Source organism: Molossus molossus, unplaced genomic scaffold (genome assembly GCF_014108415.1).
Source record: "Molossus molossus isolate mMolMol1 unplaced genomic scaffold, mMolMol1.p scaffold_m16_p_10, whole genome shotgun sequence".
NCBI lineage: Eukaryota > Metazoa > Chordata > Mammalia > Chiroptera > Molossidae > Molossus > Molossus molossus.
The window spans coordinates 40349207-40365385 of NW_023425345.1; the positions used below are offsets into that span (position 1 = coordinate 40349207).

The 16179-nt window shown below is 38.3% G+C and overlaps 1 protein-coding gene across 5 annotated transcripts in view; it reads left to right on the forward strand.

Moving 5' to 3' along the window:
• Positions 1-16179, forward strand: part of BICD1 (BICD cargo adaptor 1) — a 203157-nt gene that overhangs the window by 160661 nt on the left and 26317 nt on the right. For 2 of the 5 annotated variants that reach the window (XM_036252106.1, XM_036252107.1), the window contains exons 5-8: positions 4988-6082; positions 11025-11176; positions 13766-14083; positions 15043-15236. In XM_036252106.1, the coding sequence (XP_036107999.1) occupies positions 4988-6082; positions 11025-11176; positions 13766-14083; positions 15043-15236 (1759 nt within the window). Of the gene's footprint in view, positions 1-4987; positions 6083-11024; positions 11177-13765; positions 14084-15042; positions 15605-16179 lie in introns of those variants that run through there. The other 3 variants (XM_036252108.1, XM_036252109.1, XM_036252110.1) reach the window with 2 other exon arrangements.

Below are 16179 nucleotides of genomic sequence, written 5' to 3' on the forward strand. Positions count from 1 at the left end.
TTCACCACACTTTCTAAAATATATTTCCTCTGTTTCCAACTCCTAGGGTTTCTTGGTTCTATGTTAAGTATTTTTTCACTGTTCTCCTTTGGGAGAGCACAGATACGCATTGCCAGAGATGCTTCACCTCAAGCAGAGAAGAATAAATTATGTATTCCTAATTCTATTTATGTATATTGATACCGTGCATACCATTACCAGAATCACTCTAATCATTCCAGTGTCAAATTGAGAGTCACATGACCAGGATAAAGATTTTATGAAAATTAATAGCTTATAAAAAAGCTTTAATTTTTTTTTTCCTTACAGAAGTCCTAATAGTAATGTGCAAATTCTGAATATTTGTTGTTGTTGTGTTGTACCTTCACAAAAGGATCTATCAGTTCTCAATATGTGTAAGTGTGTTTATTGAAAAGGTAGACATTCATTTAAGCTAAATATAATTTCTATGGGCCATAACAACAACAGCAATAATAGTTAAGATATATTGTATACTTACATTGGACTAAACAGTTTACAAATTCAGCATTCAGGTTTTCTGGCAAAACGACAGTCCCATGAGGTGAATGAAAATCTTCAGTACCAGATAGAAGATAAAGACTGTAGAAAGAGATATTAAGGCAACTATTCTTAGTCACTATAGAAGATTATAATTAAACTCAGCAGGTCTCTCTTGGATACGTTCACAAATGGAGATTAAAATAGCACAGTTAAAATGTTTAGTAATTTTAATCTTTTAAGTGCTTAGCATTTATTAATTCAGAGCACAATGTATCTTAAATAGTTTACGCACTGCTCTCTGAAATCCAAATACAATTAAGATACTCTAAGCCTCAACAGCTGAGAAAAAAATATAATAATGGAGTTTTATAAAATTATTCATAATTTAGTAATTCTTTTTTTTTGGTCAGACAACCTTAATCATCTGAGGGAAAAAAATGTATGTGCATGTGTGTATAAAATTTGGATACCATTCCATATTCAAGTAATTTCATCAGAAATGTATTGAGTGTGGAAATTAGTACATGGCGCATAGGCACCCCAAAGAGACAATATTCTATTTGATGTTTTCTGGAGATGCTGTTATGAAGGAACCGATAGACTTACTACCCTTTTAGACTTAGAAAATGTTTGTGTTAAATCTGAATTGACAGAATACAGATCAAAACTCTCCTAAAGGCATTACCTCATTCATTATAACACTTTTGCCTCTGAAACAAGCTGAAAACACATTTAATACCTTTTGTTCTGGTCCAGTTTTTATTTTATTTTATCCTATTTTATTCAAAGGCTTTTCCTATTGAAGGGCTTGTAAGAGGTAGCTTTGTCTTTGTAATCATGTTTATTAATCAAATGATATTGAGACTTTTCAAAGCAAATTCACTTCATTTTCAAGAGAAAGAGAAAACAAAACTTCTGAAATAATCCATTTTCATTGAGATTGTAGATAATACCAAAAGTACAATATTGAGATTTTCCCACCACTGTTATCAAAAATTCACGACTTGGCTTTTCATCTAATGCCATATTACATAATTACCTGGTTTTTCACTTAAAATTATTACCTAGTAGTCTGTATAAGTCAATTCATCTTTAGCTATGGAGATACAATCTTTTATATCTAAGGAAATAAAAGAGTTGCTTTTGCACACAGATTCAGATTTGTGAAAATAGATGTGTTTGCCGTGTAGAATCATTTTGGTTGTGGGAATTGGACCACAGTTACCCAAATGTTAACGATAGCTAACATATAACTTGAGCGTTAAATTCACTATCTTAATCATCAAAACATCATTGTTGTGACAGTTTGTGCTCCTTTTATCAATTACTGAACTGAAGGTTGCCCAGAGTCACATAGCTAAGTAAATGTTGGCGCCAAGAGTTGACTCAAGTTCCCTGATGCTGCAGCCTCAGTTTTTGTTTGTTTGTTTTGTTTTTACCTACAATACTATTCTTTTAGACTATTTTGGTTTCTGTAACCATAATACATAACTTGTGGACTATGTTCCTGTCATAGATATGGGCAGGTACTATGTCATAAAATCAAAGCTACAACTTAGGAGCCTCTAAATAATAATTTAAGATAACAAAACTATTATTTTAAGTTCTAATATACACTCCCCCAGTATACAGGCAGTCCTTGCTTTGTGTGATATTGTGGAAACATAAATAGGATTAAGCAAGCTAAAACCATGTAAATCAAATTTATGAATGAGAAAATTACAACTGTTCTGTCATCTTTAAAATTTTTTTGTCAAACATTAAAATGTTGGTTATAAATAAATGTATAGAGAAATGAAACTACTTAGTATATTATAATCTAAAAATTATAAACATAGTTCAGGTTTTCTTTGTAAAAAAACTTACTTCTGAAGGAAAATTTAACACCCCCCTAAAAAAAAATCTGGGGAAATTAACTTTACATTTTGCAGAATATCAAAGCTATCCAAGCTTTTAAATAAAAATATAGCCCACCTAAAAAAGCTTATCAAGAGTAGTTTGAACTTGCTTTCTTCTCATGCTATAACTTACAATACCGAGCAAGAATCTTTTTTATGCCTTAAAAAATTGTCATACTCCTAAGTTTAGATCAGCTTCCAACATTTTATCCTTTGCACCTTCAATGTCTGAAAATATCTTTGAGCATGTCTTTATCTCTGGGCTGGTGTCATTTCCGTCGGAATATTTTCATCCTTTTTATAACAACTACTTTTTTCATCTTTGATACATTCTCCTTTGCCAAGTTGCTTTGGCTGCATATCCAAAGCCCTTCATACATCATCAATGTCCACATTCCCACATTTAGCTATTTCTTCTGTAATTCCATTTATGCTCAATTCAGATTTCACTTCCAACTTTTTCACTGTGTTTCTTCTTCCTTCTTTCCTTCCTTCCTTTGCCAGTTCCCTTTTTGGATTATCTGTTTCTGTAAAACATAATGTGGGTATATCACTGGGAGACAAGCAGACATAACAACTACACACCTTGCTGTCTGTGAGTGAACTGAATCACAGATTCACAGTGACCAATCACTGACAGACTTTGTATGAAGTCATGTGATTGGTCACTGGTTATGATGTTGCTATGTAGTGATTTTGTAGACTGATGTGGCAAAGTTTGTACTTTACATTTGCTCATAGTTAATATATTGGTCACTGAAATTTGATCTGTATTTTAGGGGGACTGGTGTTTTATCCAAACCATGGTCACTGAAATTCGTGCATGTTAGAATCTTGCCAAGTGAGGACTGTCTGTAAATGGTAATTACGTGAAGGATATCAAGTACTCGATTATAAATAGATAGATGGATAAATATATTCTAATATAATATGCTGGTTAAAGGAAATGTTAATTACCTTTTAATAATTGATATTTATTATGTAATTATAATAATTTTATTTGCCTCCTAGGAATTTAGAGGAGTTTGGAGAGATAATGTATGAGCCAAGAAAATTTGAAAGTTTGAATTGATAACTTTCTCAGTGTTTTGAGACCTTCAACATCAACCTATTATCCTTAAGGCAGGTCTCATGATGGTTTATTTTAAAAAACAAGCCCTGGCCAATTTGGCTCAGCGATTAGAGCGTCAGCCTGCGGACCAGAGAGCCTGGGTTCGGTTCCCGCTAAGGGCACGTACCTCAGTTGCAGTTTGTCCCCAGCCCTGGTTGGGGTCGTGTGGGTAGCAGCCAGTCAATGTGTCTTTCTCACATTGATGTTTCTATCTCTTCCCCCCTCTCTCCCTCCCGCTCTATCTGAAGATAAATGCAAAAATGTCCTCAGGTGAGGATAAAAAAAAAAACAAGTGCAGAAGGATATGATACTTCTTATATAATGCTTTAAAATATAAATATAAATATTATTATTTTTTTATCCTTACTCGAGGACATTTTTTCATTTTTTGTTCAGAGAGTGGGAGGGAGAGAGAGAGAAACATCGACGAGAAAGGGACGCATCGAGTGGTTGCCACCCGCACGACCCAACCAGGGCCAGGGACAAACTGCAACTAAGGTACATGCCCATAGCGGGAAATGAACTCTGGTCTCTGGACTGCAGGCTGATGTTCTAACTGCTGAGCCAAACCGGCCAGCGCATAAATATTATTATATAACACTTAAGAATGTAAATATTTGCTTATCAAAAACATTTACATTATAAATATGTAAAAATTCTTAATTCAAAATAGTGATAACCCACATTGAGGAACAGAAAATAGTTTTTCAAATCTCAGATTATAATTTCTAATTTATTTATATTTAACGAGACGCTATTTTATATTGAGAATTGAATATTTTTCAGTATACAATAATACTACCTATATAATAATAAAATTGTCATCTTATTCAGATTAATTACCAATTTTAAAAATTTCTATTTTGGAGTGAAGGAATTGAAATGATTTATAAATTGTTCTTTTAGCCCTAAAACTCTGTATTTCCTGACTTTTATATTAAAGTTCTCAAATTTAGTAAGTGCTTATTTTTAAGAGACTGTTTAAGGTTCTCAGCAGTATTAGTAAGTCTTAGGTTTTAAACCTGATTTTGTGTTAATATCTGGGAAGGAAAGGATGATTCATAGGCACCGGCCAGTTATCCTTGTGAACTAAGGAGCAGATATACTCCACGGCTCTCAAAATGAAGACAGTGCTAAGTACTATCTCTTGAAGTCATGTTACATTTTCTGTAAAGTGTTAAAAGAAAAATAAGATTGTTTGAATGACATTCAAGTTTTATGAGTGGATGTGTATAATGCATGAGAATTTGGGTGGGTAAATATGCATTGCATAATTCTTTTAGAATGGCGTGCATTTAGAGTGATTGACTTACTAGAACTGCTGAAATAGGAAAACACATTCCAAGTTAATTTGAAATAATGGGAACATTGGCTCAGTTGCAGTTGTTTTAAAAGTATACATGCCCCACAGTGATGGATTCAGTTCATCAATGGCATTGCATTGAGGTCATTCAGAGACTTTCTCTTGCCATTGCAGGTCGAGCGGGAAAAGGCCATTCTTCTGGCGAACCTCCAGGAATCACAGACGCAGCTGGAACACACCAAGGGGGCGCTGACAGAGCAACACGAACAAGTGCACCGGCTCACAGAGCACGTTAATGCCATGAGGGGCCTGCAGAACAGCAAGGAGCTCAAGACCGAGCTGGATGGGGAGAAAGGCCGGGACTCAGGGGAAGAGGCGCATGACTATGAGGTGGACATCAATGGCTTAGAGATCCTTGAGTGCAAATACAGGGTGGCAGTGACTGAGGTGATTGATTTGAAAGCTGAAATTAAAGCCTTAAAGGAGAAATATAATAAATCTGTAGAAAACCATACTGAAGAGAAGACCAAGTATGAGAGTAAGATTCAAATGTATGATGAGCAGGTGACAAGCCTCGAGAAGACCACCAAAGAGAGTGGAGAGAAGATGGCCCACATGGAGAAGGAATTGCAGAAGATGACCAGCATAGCCAATGAAAATCACAATACCCTTAATACAGCCCAGGATGAGTTAGTGACATTTAGTGAGGAGCTAGCTCAGCTTTACCACCACGTATGTCTGTGTAATAATGAAACTCCCAACAGGGTCATGCTAGACTACTACAGGCAAAGCAGAGTTACCCGTAGTGGCAGCCTGAAAGGGCCCGATGATCCCAGAGGACTTCTGTCTCCACGATTAGCCAGGCGGGGTGTGTCATCCCCAGTTGAAACAAGGACCTCCTCTGAACCAGTTACAAAGGAAAACACAGAGGCCAGCAAAGAACCAAGTCCAACCAAGACCCCCACTATCTCTCCTGTTATTACTGCCCCACCATCATCTCCAGTATTAGATACAAGTGACATCCGCAAAGAGCCAATGAATATCTACAACCTTAATGCCATTATCCGGGACCAAATCAAACATCTGCAGAAAGCAGTGGACCGGTCCTTGCAACTGTCTCGTCAAAGAGCAGCGGCACGGGAGCTGGCCCCCATGACTGATAAAGACAAGGAAGCCTTAATGGAAGAGATCCTCAAGCTCAAGTCCCTGCTGAGCACCAAGCGGGAGCAGATCGCCACTCTGAGGGCAGTGCTGAAAGCCAACAAGCAGGTGATCTCCTACTGACCATGCATGCTAGCCAGCGAAGCTTTCCCAACTCGTTTTTTCCTTAATGTTCTTGAGTGTCCACTGTCATCAGGATGAGAGTTCAGATTCCTGGTCAGTGTAGGAATAAAAACTAAGTCCCAGCACCAGATCAGAATATAATAATTATTTTTAATTCAGTGCATGGAAGTAGGAGAGTAGCTATGCTCCATTAGGTGGAGGCAGAGGTGAGGATAGGAAGGCAATTCAGCGGTACTTAGCTGGAGTCCAGCAGTTACTGAGTCTGAAAACGGGAGATGGGGATGATGGCAGAATAGGCTGGCAGCTTACACCAGGGAGATACAGTAACAAAGGCACCCTGGCAGGCAGCTAGAGCAAACGGGGGCGTCCTCTAGAGAGAGGTGGAGAGACAGAGATTGAGGTGGAATGTGCACTAGCTCTGCCAGTGACCCCAGATCTGAAATTTAGGTTCAGCTGAGATGTTAACTCCCCTGGGTCAGAATTTTTCCTAACCACAGATCTTGTTCTTCTGGAATAAGTAAGAATACTACAACTATACCTTGCCCGATTAATTCCTAGATCTCCTTGATGACTGAATGTGTGCCCTACCACCCTACCGCCACTCAGACTTTACCTGGGTGGCAGTGCTATGAAATACAGACAGGGAAATATATATATATATATTTTAAATTTCACGAGGACATTTTATTTATTAAAATAATTTCTGTAAACTCTTTCGGGGTAACAAAATTAATTTTTGTTGTTTAAGTAGCATTTCAAGCGGAAGTACTTTTATTTCAAAGCACCATACAGAGGGAAATATATATATATATTTATATATATATAAATATATATATTTTTTTTAATCCTCACCTGAGGACATTTTTCCATTTTTTGTTCAGATAGAGTGGGAGGGAGAGAGAGAAACATCAATGTGAAAGGGACACATCGAGTGGGTGCCACCCACACGACCAACCAGGGCCAGGGACAAACTGCAACCAAGGTACATGCCCTTAGCGGGAACTGAACCCGGGACTCTCTGGACCACAGGCCGACACTCTAACTGCTGAGCCAAACTGTCCAGAGCCAGGGAAATATTTTAACCTTTCTTTAGTTTCTCTGGAAAATGAGCCTTGAAAGATAGGTTTGAGAAGGGTGCTGAAAAAGGGAGTTGATGTAGAGAAGCAACAAAGCACTGGATACCTTCTTGCAAATGTAAGCAGGGCTAGTGTTAGACAGCGAGGGTTCATTTCAGATTCAGTTCTGTCCTTTGCCTTTATTTGGGGAAATCACACTATTATTTTGTCATCTACAGTGCAGTTTTCTAGCATCTTTATCTTCAGTTTCCATAAATTAATTCATATTATTTGGAGGTCTATACCACAAGCAAGAATATCATCTGCACTATAAACATATTTTATATAAATCTAAGGGGAAAATAGGACCTTATTCTCTGCCATCACTTCACAGATATAGAAAAGATTAGGGTGAATGAGATATCTGATTGCGATTTGAGGTCACGGTGAAGGAATTTGCTATCATAAACTTGGCTACAATCCAAAAACCGAGTGATTTAGAGTGGCCATAAATAATGCCATATTAGATAAGACTTAGACAGCCTTTATCAAAGACTTAATATCCTGGGCATTCTGAGCCAAACCATTGATAATTTTCTGACTTCTTCCTGAAAGTTAAATATTAACAACCTAGAAACCTAGATCTATAAGAATGTCAAGATGCATAACTGACTTACAGATTAGGTAATAAGCATGGTTGATCAGCCAAGAGAGACTAATTTGTGAACAAGTACTTATCGATTACATATTTCATGGCAGGCATTAAGGAGGGATGAAAAAAACAAGCGGTTAGTAATCTAGCAGGAGTTCAACAGTGCTCATAAGTGTTTACAGGATAGTGCCTATCCAGCACTTCAGAGTGGTACCAACACTGCCATAGGAATTCAGAGCGGAACAAAGCATTTCTGGCTGTGGTACCAATTGCATTATGTTACCGTCATAGCCTTTATGGGCTCAGTCAATTAAATGAAAACACATTTCACCCTGGCCAGTTTGGCTTAGCGGTTGGAGCTTCGGCCCATGGACCAAAGAGTCGGGTTCGATTCCAGTCAAGAGCACGAACTTCAGTTGCAGTTTGGTTCCCTGCCCTGGTAGGGGTCATGCGGGAAGTAACCAATTGATGTCTTTGACATCGATGTTTCTCTCTCCCACTCCCCCCCCCCCTTCCCACTCTGAAAATAAATAGAAAAATATCCTCAGGTGAGGATTTAAAAAATATATAAATAAAATGAATGAAAACACATTTCTAGCCATGCATTTAATCTGCATTTTAATGATTCTGGGCCTATTGCTATGATGCTTATGTGCCATAAAGAGCTTCAAGTGTCTACAGATGACATCCATTACATTTATACATTGTGGGATGTTCATTATTAAGGCTAAGGTGAGAATTCTGTGGTGCAGGAAGAAAAGGGCAAGTTTCTATTTTAAAATAGTTTTCTGCATTCTCCATGAATCTTTTAATATACTTTAGGATTTTTTTCTGTAAGCACAGTGTCTTCTGATGAATCAGCAAATGTTTATGCAGTACCATCTGAGCACTAAACTGTGCTAGATGCTAACGTTTCAAAGACTGACCGGTGGCTCCTGCCCTCCAGAGGACTCACAGGGCGGTGGGGATGTCAGAATAGAAACAGATAGTTACAGTTGGATGTTACTTGTGCTGTAATCGAGTTATGGGAACATCGCAGAGGAAGATACAAATGTCTTTCAGAGGAGCTGGAGGAAACTTCACAGAAGGAATTATTCTTGTGTCTGTTCTTAAAGGATAAGGAGTTGTTTTCTAGAAGAGGAGGAAAACATTCCAGGCACAAAGAACAGTAGGTGGTAGAGGCACAGAGTAGAAAGATATATTCAAGGAATGCTTGTAAAGGTCTCTGTGGCTAGAAACAAGATTTTTTTTTTTATTTAGAAAGTAAGCCTTGGAAGTGTTTAAAGAATGTGACAAATGCAGCCGCCAGCAAATCTAATGAGTTATAGACAGGTAGAATTGCTTAATTCTGAAAAAAGCTTTGCACAGTCTATGGACAAACAGATCTACAAAGCTGAGCCCTCTGGGGGCATTTCTCACAAATAATAAATAACTTTGTCCTTCTATTTCAGATCTTGCTTTTCTGTCATTCCCCTTCCCGCCACTCTGCTCCCCCTTAGATAAATGACCATGGGCTCCGCGAGCTTACAAACTTGTTACGTCTACATTTTCACAACTTAAGTTTAACTATCTGTTAACTAATGAATATGTGTCTAAATTTTTAAAATAAATCTAAAACAGCCATTTTTCCCCCAGGTCAACTTCTGCATTCTGGATACTTTTCTGAATTTATAATGTTTCTAAAGATTCCATTAAGTTACAGCACTGGTGACGTATTGAACTGTTTTATGAGTGATTTTTTATTTTAATTTAAATTTAAATTCAATCGAAATTAGTATGAAACTACTTTGGAATGAAAACATGAACAAACTATCCCATCCCAACATTGTTTTAATTAAAAAACAATCCATTTACCTCTATAGAAGTTGGCACTTTGTGTAAGAAAATTGAAGCTGTCCATTTAAAGCACACACACAAAAAATGTTAAAAGCCAGGGTAGTCTTCCTGGAAAATCCTATTAGTAATGGATTTTTTTCATTAGTAAGGGACTTTTTTTGTTAGTATTGAATATTTTTACACAGCCTGGACGCTTTTGTAAAAATGTTGTGTTTCTGCCCTGGCCAGTTTGGCTCAGTGATTAGAGCGTCAGGCTGCAGTCCAGAGAGACCCGGGTTCGGTTCCCGCTAAGGGCATGTACCTCGGTTGCAGTTTGTCCCCGGCCCTGGTTGGATCATGCAGGTGGCAGCCACTCGATATGTCCCTTTCACGTCAATGTTTCTCTCTCTCTCTCTCTCCCTCTTTCTCCCTCCCGCTCTATCTGAACAAAAAATGAAAAAATGTCCTTGGGTGAGGATAAAAAAAAAAAATGGTGTGTTTCCTTTTAAGTTTCAATATGCATGCCATGTGCCATGCATCAGACAGTCCCTAAATATACATGCATTTCATGTATTGATTCAGTAAACATTTTTAAATTTTACTTCCTACTCTGTGTCAGGCTAGCCCTCAATTTGAAACACTATTTATTCCAAGAACCTCAGATATGCCTAAATCCCCAATTCAGATAAATATTTCCATTCATTTAACATTTTGGAATTTTTGCTTTTATGGTGATTGTGAAGAACTAAATTTGACTATTCAAATTTGATTATTTTGATTTGATTAGTATGTCATTCGGTTTTGATTATTTGACTATAGTTCACTGTTTTGAAGAAATTGTATACAAAGACATAGGAAATCATTGGTTCTTTGTTAATTTTTTCTTTAAGCCTAAAATATGGATTGATAGTTTGTCATATACTCAGGTCATAAACTGCAGGGGCCAGCACCTCTGATTCTGTTTGTTTCAGGCCCACAGAGCACAGGTGATACAAGAACATTTGAGTCCATTGTCTTTCGGTCGAAGCAGTGCTTTCCCCCGACTTCTCCTTGATACAATTCTTCTTCTGTAGTTTCATTTTTGCTTCCTTTTTGACTGACAATCTCACACTCTCAACAATCTGCATTAAATATTTAATGAAGTATCTTTACCTTAGCTCCTGACACTGACTCGGGTTCAAGCTGGCTTCTAGGGCACTCTAACCACACTACGGATTCACAATCTGTACTGACATTAAAGAAAAACTGCCGTGAGTCCAAAGTACATCCCTATGTTTATATAAAACGTACCCAAATCCATTTCACTTCCCTGTATTAAAGAAAGTAATAGGCCCAGCATGAAGGAATCTGTATGCTAGATTTTCCTGATATGAAAGTTGTAAGCATTGTGATTTTTCTGCTTTAGACAGCCGAGGTGGCACTAGCTAATCTCAAGAACAAATATGAAAACGAGAAAGCAATGGTGACTGAAACGATGACAAAACTTAGAAATGAACTGAAGGCTTTGAAAGAAGATGCAGCAACTTTCTCATCCCTGAGAGCAATGTTTGCAACAAGGTAATTGTTTTCTCTTCCAAGACTGGGTGTGGTACACAGGGAAAACACTTTAAAATTCATACGTATCTTCGTGCATCTTGAGTGTATAAGTTGTGAAGAAAACAGAAGAGATTCCGCTCTGACAAATCTGAGATGAGACCTTTGGTTCTATTTTCCAGAGCCCTCTACTGGACACACTGGATCAAGCAATTCCTTTACATAGAAGTATTTTTAAATTAATACAACAGATATTGTTTTCTCTATTTACAATAGAATTTATGTACCCACAAGAATTAAATTTAAAGAACAAAAAAGCCTCCAACAAGGAAAAAAGTTCTATTTGATAAAGTAGCTAAATACTATCACCACTTAAATTTACTATCACCAAAGTTTATTAAAGTGCTTTTCATTAATAAATATTATATGAGAAAAATACCATCATAATGAAGATTAATATTCATTATATCAGCTGATTACTTAGACTAATACACTGATGTAAATATAACTTCTAAAATGTAATTATATCACCAAACTATTCACATTGCCGAAGTAATTAATTAGATACATATCTGTTGCTACCTTCCCCTACCAGTGTCATTATTAGGTGCTACTGTATTTTGCTTTTAAACTTGAAGTGATTGCCCTGGCCGGTTTGGCTCAGTGGTTAGAACGTCGGCCTGTGGTCCAGAGAGACCCGGGTTCAGTTCCCGCTAAGGGCACGTACCTCAGTTGCAGTATGTCCCTGGCTCCGGTTGGGGTTGTGTGGGTGGCAGCCAGTAGATATGTCTCTTTCACAATGATGTTTCTCTCTTTCTCTCTCTCCCTTCCCTCCCACTCTATCTGAAGATAAATGCAAAAAATAAAAGTCCTTGGGTGAGGATAAATTTGAAGTGATTATTGAGAATGTATTGATTCAAGGCATTCAAAATCATGAGATTTTAATTTGTGACCTTTTTTGCTATCACAATTTATTGCCAAAATAAAAACAGTTATATATCTTATGTGATGTAAACTCGGTACACAGTTCACAAAACATAACTATGCCTGTATTTTCAGATTCAGTAAACAATTTACATGTCGCTGATATAAGTGTAAAACAAAAGTCTAGGCTGTGTAGGAGGCTGGCTGGGAATCCGTCCAGCTTGTTTTGGATGTCAGGAGAGAAAGGCTAAAACTTATACTTTGTGATTGACTCTCTTGGCGATGGCTGTGAGGAGACTGGGTGTCCAAGGGACCCCAGGGGTGTGGGGAGCCAAAGGGAACTGACTTCTGGGAATCCAAGCGTGATAAGAGTTTGGGGAGTAGAATACATACACCTCTGACCACCGTGGGGGAGGCAGGGCAGAGAATGAGGATGGTGCACATGGCCCTCATTGATCAAAGAAATCAGTCAGGATGATCAAGAAAACAAATTTCCTCTTTGAAAAAGATAAGACCTTTGTAAAGGGATATTGAAAGTCTCAATCTGGTTTAAGTAAAAATTATTTCCCCAAGTAGTGCATTTTCACCAAATGTGTGTGTGTGTGTGGTATAGTAATTGCCATACTCCACAGTATTTTTAAAAATAATTGTTATCTGACCAATTAAAATAAATCCAGGATCCTGAAATTCACATTGTGTTTTACTATGCCCTGAATTTTCTTAGGATATCCTTCCCACACTTCTTGACATTCAAGGTTAAAGAAAATGGGGACCCATGCAGATCTCAAGTTCTTTCACTACATGGTCTCTTTTTTCTTTAAAAATGCCAAAAGGCTTGTGCTGATTTCAGAGCGTGTACAATACAATTTGGATAACTTCACAAAGTCACTAACTGTCTGATGGTACATCAAGAGTATTTGTGACTATTACCTTAGTGGGTAATTAAACTCAGGAAAAACTCTACTTAGGTGAATCATTCTTTTTCCCAACTGCATGTGTGTTCAGGTTTTGCCTTTGATGGAGAAAAAGATCACGGAGCATATCTTCCTGCCGCAGCACAAGTATCAAACCCGAATAAGGATGTCTGACAGCCTTCTCTATATCTGTCTCAAATCCTATGCTGTCTTTGACACCTGTTGTTTAATCGTCTGGTTTAGAAATCATTAAAAATACTCAGATTTCTAATTCAGACAAAACTGCCATATTGAAAGCGGTGGCAGCCGCAATCTAGAAATATAAAGAAGGAAATGTTTTCTTTATCAACATTATTATTCTTTTGTATGCTACAGGCATAGCCTATGACAAACTTGTCACATTTCTCTGAAGAACACATTACACAGTAGAAAAAGCCACAGTAGCACATCTAAGATGCTGCACACATCACCTGAGACTACTGCTTCTTCCTGTGCCACCATGGAGCAGCCCCCATAATAACCCTCCTTGGGGTTCAAGACATCACCTGTTAAGAATGTCCCCATATGGTCTCCATTCTTAGATGAACCGTAAATTAGTGAGCCTGCTCTACTGTTTCTGATTTTCTACTAGAGTAGGCCACCTCAATTCTGTTCTAGGAAGACCAGTGTTCCAAATATCTGAATTCCAGTAAAATCTATTACTTTTCCATTTAAATTCCAAATTCAGTTTCACCAAGATTTTCTCCTGACCCCATTTCTTCTGTTTCGGTTCCAGATGTGATGAATATGTCACACAGCTGGATGAGATGCAGAGACAGTTGGCAGCCGCAGAGGATGAGAAGAAGACTCTAAATACTTTGTTACGAATGGCTATCCAGCAAAAACTCGCCCTGACCCAGCGGCTGGAGGACTTAGAGTTTGACCATGAGCAGTCCCGACGAAGCAAAGGCAAATTTGGAAAGAGCAAGATCGGCAGCCCTAAAGTAAGTGGGGAGGCCTCAGTCACCGTGCCCACCATAGACACTTACCTCCTGCATAGGCAGGGCCCACAGACACCCAACATTCGGGTCAGCAGTGGCACCCAGAGGAAAAGGTATGCATGCAGCACTGTTCATAGCATGGCGCAGTGGCCAGATTTCAGTTAACTGCAAAAATTAATGTGTTCTTATTGCGGAGGATGGAGGAAGGGAAGGAGGAGAAAAACTGGGAGTGGCTGTGTAAATGGGCTTTGCTAATGTTTGTTTTTTCCAAGTCAAAACCTTTTGATAATTGTGTGTATTTACTCCCCTCTATCCCCCACCCCCCCCCGCCTCTTAATTAACCATAATATAACTTCTCAGTGTCTGTCCACATTTTTGCTGTTCCTTGTATGCATCAATATACCTCTCCCTTACCTCCAACCTAAAAATTGGTAGATAAAAGGTGGATTTTAAGAATGAAGCTATGTTTTACATGGGTGGTCATTTTAAAAATCATTGTACCTCTAGTAATGGTGCTTTTACCCGCTTCTCTATAATGGGGCAAGGATATGAATATGTTCTCTTAGGGGAACTCTGTTTGTTACCAAAACTGATGACTGACTAAAGGAGATGTCTATATTTAGGTAAAATGGGGTGGAATATGTATAGCCTTTTTCTTTACAGGTTTTTGTGCATTTTCATTTGGTATATAAATATTGCTTGTAAAGTTTTTAGTGGCTTGATTTTTTTCTGACCTTTTTCCAGAGTCCTGGATGTTGAATTACTTACCCTATATTTTCAGTTAATTGTAAAATTTTTATTTTAGGAACTTTCAGTAAGAAATCAAATAATATACATGTTTTCTATTTGTGATTCAAACTAACCATAATAAAGCTCTTTTCCAGTATCCAATATAGTTTCCAAATGGGGTTGTATCCTGGTGTGGAAACTAAACAATTAGGAAAAATCTTGATTTACATGTTAAAAAAATTAAATGCCAATATAAATAATGTTGTCACTGGTGAGGCTTTGAAAGGTAATTAAAGTAAAACTTTTTTGTTTTCTATATGTATTTTCTTGGATCTCCTGCAAGACAATTTTCACCTTCCCTTTGTGATCAGAGCCGTCCCAGGACGTCAGGGGCTTCCTACCTACAGAATTTATTAAGAGTTCCCCCTGATCCCACCTCCACAGAATCATTTCTTCTGAAGGGCCCCCCTTCCATGAGTGAATTCCTCCAAGGGCACCGGCTCAGCAAGGAAAAAAGGTTAACCGTGGCTCCACCAGGTAAACATTTTTTCCTTGGGTGCATGTGATGCAAATGATTAGTTGAGTAGACATCTCTCCCCTTCCTTCCAACCCCTCGTGCCCTCCCATCCGCAGGGCCTAGCTTTGATGACGGGTAAATTCCGACCACTCAACTAAAAACACCTTTACACGTAGCCTCCTGTTTCGTCCTTGACTCACCAGACCATCTTTCCTTCCTTTTAACTGCCAAGGATGGCAGATGAGAGTTGGAAGGAATGGGATAGGTAAACGGAAACCAGCAACAGGCCAGTGCAATGCAGGACACACACTTGGATCCTGTTCGCCATTTGGTCGCTCGCAGCAATTCCATCTTGGTCAAATTGTGTCATTTTGTCCTGATGATTTTTTAACAAAATGCCTTTGGGGCTCATTTCCTTTTTGTAGTGACTCAGAATGCTTCTTCAATCGTTGTAGACAAATAAAGGTAAATTCCTCTAAGGATTTGCTCTTCAGGAACATTGAGCTCTTACCATAATGTTCTTGTAGTTTGCAAGCCCTTATCAATTTATACTTACCCATATGCACAATTTACTTCAGCTTCACTGTTTCGCATTTTTCTTTTTCTCTTTCCTATGAAGAGCCTCCGTTCAGAACGTGATTTCTGGCAAATAAAGATAATCCTTTCGAGAAGTCCCCGCATGCTAACTAGAGATCAGAGAGGGCTCCCAGGAAGCCATGAAACAAAATAAGCCGAGGGGCATCGATTATTTGGCTATCACAGGGAATGAAAAATTAAAACTAATTTTAAGTTGGTTGTCAACAGTTAGAAACTCGGAGATTTCGCAGGGGCATCTACACGCTGGCTTCCCCCAAATGATTCTGAACATCTGGCAGCCGTGGGCCTGCAGTCACGCCTGTCGGCAGCCCGTTAGAACTAGGTCCTGGCTGCTGCTTTTAAACGGCGAGCTTTGCAGGTGGCCAG